At 46.5% G+C, this 2,500-nt stretch overlaps 1 protein-coding gene across 5 annotated transcripts in view; it reads left to right on the top strand.

The window, feature by feature from the left end:
- The window catches only part of LOC125045455 (COMM domain-containing protein 4-like), a 96,833-nt gene that overhangs the window by 85,117 nt on the left and 9,216 nt on the right, over positions 1 to 2,500 (top strand). For all 5 annotated transcript variants that reach the window (XM_047642724.1, XM_047642719.1, XM_047642722.1 and 2 more), the window contains one exon: positions 2,441 to 2,500. This exon is cut by the window's right edge and continues 12 nt beyond it. In XM_047642724.1, coding sequence (XP_047498680.1) covers positions 2,441 to 2,500 — 60 coding nt within the window. The remainder of the gene's footprint in view (positions 1 to 2,440) is intronic.

The raw sequence follows: 2,500 nt of genomic DNA, 5'->3' as shown, positions 1-2,500 counted from the left end.
TCTCTCTCGCTCTCTCTCTCTCTCTCTCTCTCTCTCTCTCTCTCTCTCTCTCTCTCTCTCTCTCTCTCTCTCTCTCTCTCTCTCGCTCTCGCTCTCGCTCTCTCTCTCTCTCTCTCTCTCTCTCTCTCTCTCTCTCTCTCTCTCTCTCTCTCTTTCTCTCTCTCTTTCCTTTCTCTGTCTGCCTGTCTGCGTATGTGTTTGTATGTTTGTTGTTTGTATAGACATACTGACAATATTAAAATAAAAGAACTATGCAGGTAATTAGGTGCAGAGGCGATGCCAAGTATCACATTAGACACAGCAAGGAACAGAGAACCAGGTAGCTCCACTCCCATTTGTCCTGTTGAACCAAAAAATGAATTTGACTTTTTCCCAAGAGTTTTCTGGCGGCTGTTAATGATAGGAAACTCTGCTATCAAAATAAAAGAGGGACTTATTTGTTTATTTTCTGGTAGTTATAACAATATCGAATAAATTATACAAATAATTATGTATCTAGCTACGAGGGGGCTTCAAAAAGTTCGTGGAAAAAGTCCGTAACTAAAAATCATATGGAAAGATTTGGATTTCAATGCATCTGAACCAACATGTTCAAACATAAACCCTTAAATGTAGGCAATAACGCACCGCTGCCAGTTGGAAGTTAGGCACCATTCAAGCAACATGGAATCCACCAAAATCGAGGCCAGGACAAACATTAAATTCATGGTGAAACTCGGTTTATGGTGACACTGCCCCAAAGAAATCAACAACCTACAAATGGATAAGTTGCTTCCGAAATGGAAGAAACGAAATTGAAGATGAGCCCCGCAGTCGCAGGCCATCAACATCAGTTTGATGTTGTTCGCGACATGATTGGAAAGGATAGACAAATAACCACTGAATCAGTAGCAGACACACTCAACCCTAGGCTGTTGTGCCCAGATCAGCAGCAAACAAGGGTAGATCTTTCAATGGAAATTTTGAACAAGTGGGATGAGGTCTGAAGCTCTTCTGCAAAGAATTGCGAGAGGGGATGAAACATGGCTCTACCAGTACGGTCCCGAGGACAAAATTCAATCAAAGCAGTGGCTGGCCAGCGGTGGAAGTGTACCAGTTAAAGCAAAATTGGATCGTTCAAGAGGAAAGGCCAAGGCCACTGTCTTCTGGGTTGCAGAGGGGATTTTGCTGGTTGACTTCCTCAAGAGCAAGAAAAGAAATACATCTTATTATGAAAAAAAAAAAAAAAAAACGCTCTGGAAAGCTTCATGAACATGAATTTCGATGGGTCTGACCTTACTGCCCCGATTTAGCCCTCTCCGACTTCTTTTTGTTTCCAATTACAAAAAAAAACACATCGAAAGATGTAAAAAGAGCTGCTCTGACATGGTTCTGATCACATGACTTCCAACTGGCGCAATGCGTTATTACCTGCATTTAAGGGTTCATGTTTGAACACGTTATAACACGTTGGTACAAGTATGTTCAGGTTCGCTGAAATCCAAATCCTTCCTTATGATTTTTAGTTATGGACTTTTTCCACGAACTTTCTGAAGCCCACTCGTATATCTGATATCTTAGGGCGCGCGCTCATTGGCTAAACGTGATGACGTCATTAGCTCCGCCCCTTTATTTGAACTGGTCAGTCTGTGTGATATTTGATGGTGAGTGTTTCTTCAGTACAATTTCTTTGAAAATGATTCAGTAATAATAATGATAGAAAAAAAAACAACATTTGCAATGACTAAAGGCAAAGAGGCGGAACTCGGAAGTTACTAACTAGGATTTTCATCAAGACGGAGCGGGGCTACCTGGTTCAAATTACCTTGAGCCAGGTAGATATACACATACAAACACACATAAACAAACCTACACAACCACAGCCACAGCAAAAGGCCCTCTCCCTCTCCGTTCTCTCGCACCACGCCAACCACTGCCTCCCCCTCTTTCTGCGTGACTGCTCCCACTCCAGCCTCCCCCCCCCCCTTTCCCCACTCCTACGGCCTTAACTCCACTCCAGCTCTCTCCTCCCCTCCTACGTCCCCCCCCCCCCCCGTTTTTTAAGCCTATATCTATACAATATACCATACTTTACTATAATTTGTAACCAACTGTTTAAAAAGAGTAACTGATACCTAATAACTGAAAGTGATTTGAATTAGAATTTGAGTTTGAAGTTGACCTCTTCGTCCCCTCCACTCCTCCTCCGTCCTCCTCCCACACTCCAGCCCTCTTGCCTAACCCCCCCCTAACACCCTTCCCTGCCACATTACCCCAATTCTCTCCCCACTTCAAACCCCCCTCCCCCCGCTTCCCCTCCGCCCTCCCCGCCCTCCGCCTCCCCGCCCTCCGCCTCCCCGCCCTCCGCCTCCCCGCCCTCCGCCTCCCCGCCCTCCGCCTCCCCGCCCTCCGCCCCTGCCCGCACCACTGACGCCTGGCCCTGCGGCTCGTCTTCCCCCAGAGATTTCGCTTCTGCTGGGACGTGGACTGCCCCGACTGGCTCCTGGCCGAGATCGCCGCC

The sequence above is a fragment of the Penaeus chinensis genome, chromosome 37 (assembly GCF_019202785.1).
Source record: "Penaeus chinensis breed Huanghai No. 1 chromosome 37, ASM1920278v2, whole genome shotgun sequence".
Lineage (NCBI taxonomy): Eukaryota > Metazoa > Arthropoda > Malacostraca > Decapoda > Penaeidae > Penaeus > Penaeus chinensis.
Note: the sequence above shows the minus strand (reverse complement) of the source record. Positions and strands in the feature narration are given on the sequence as shown.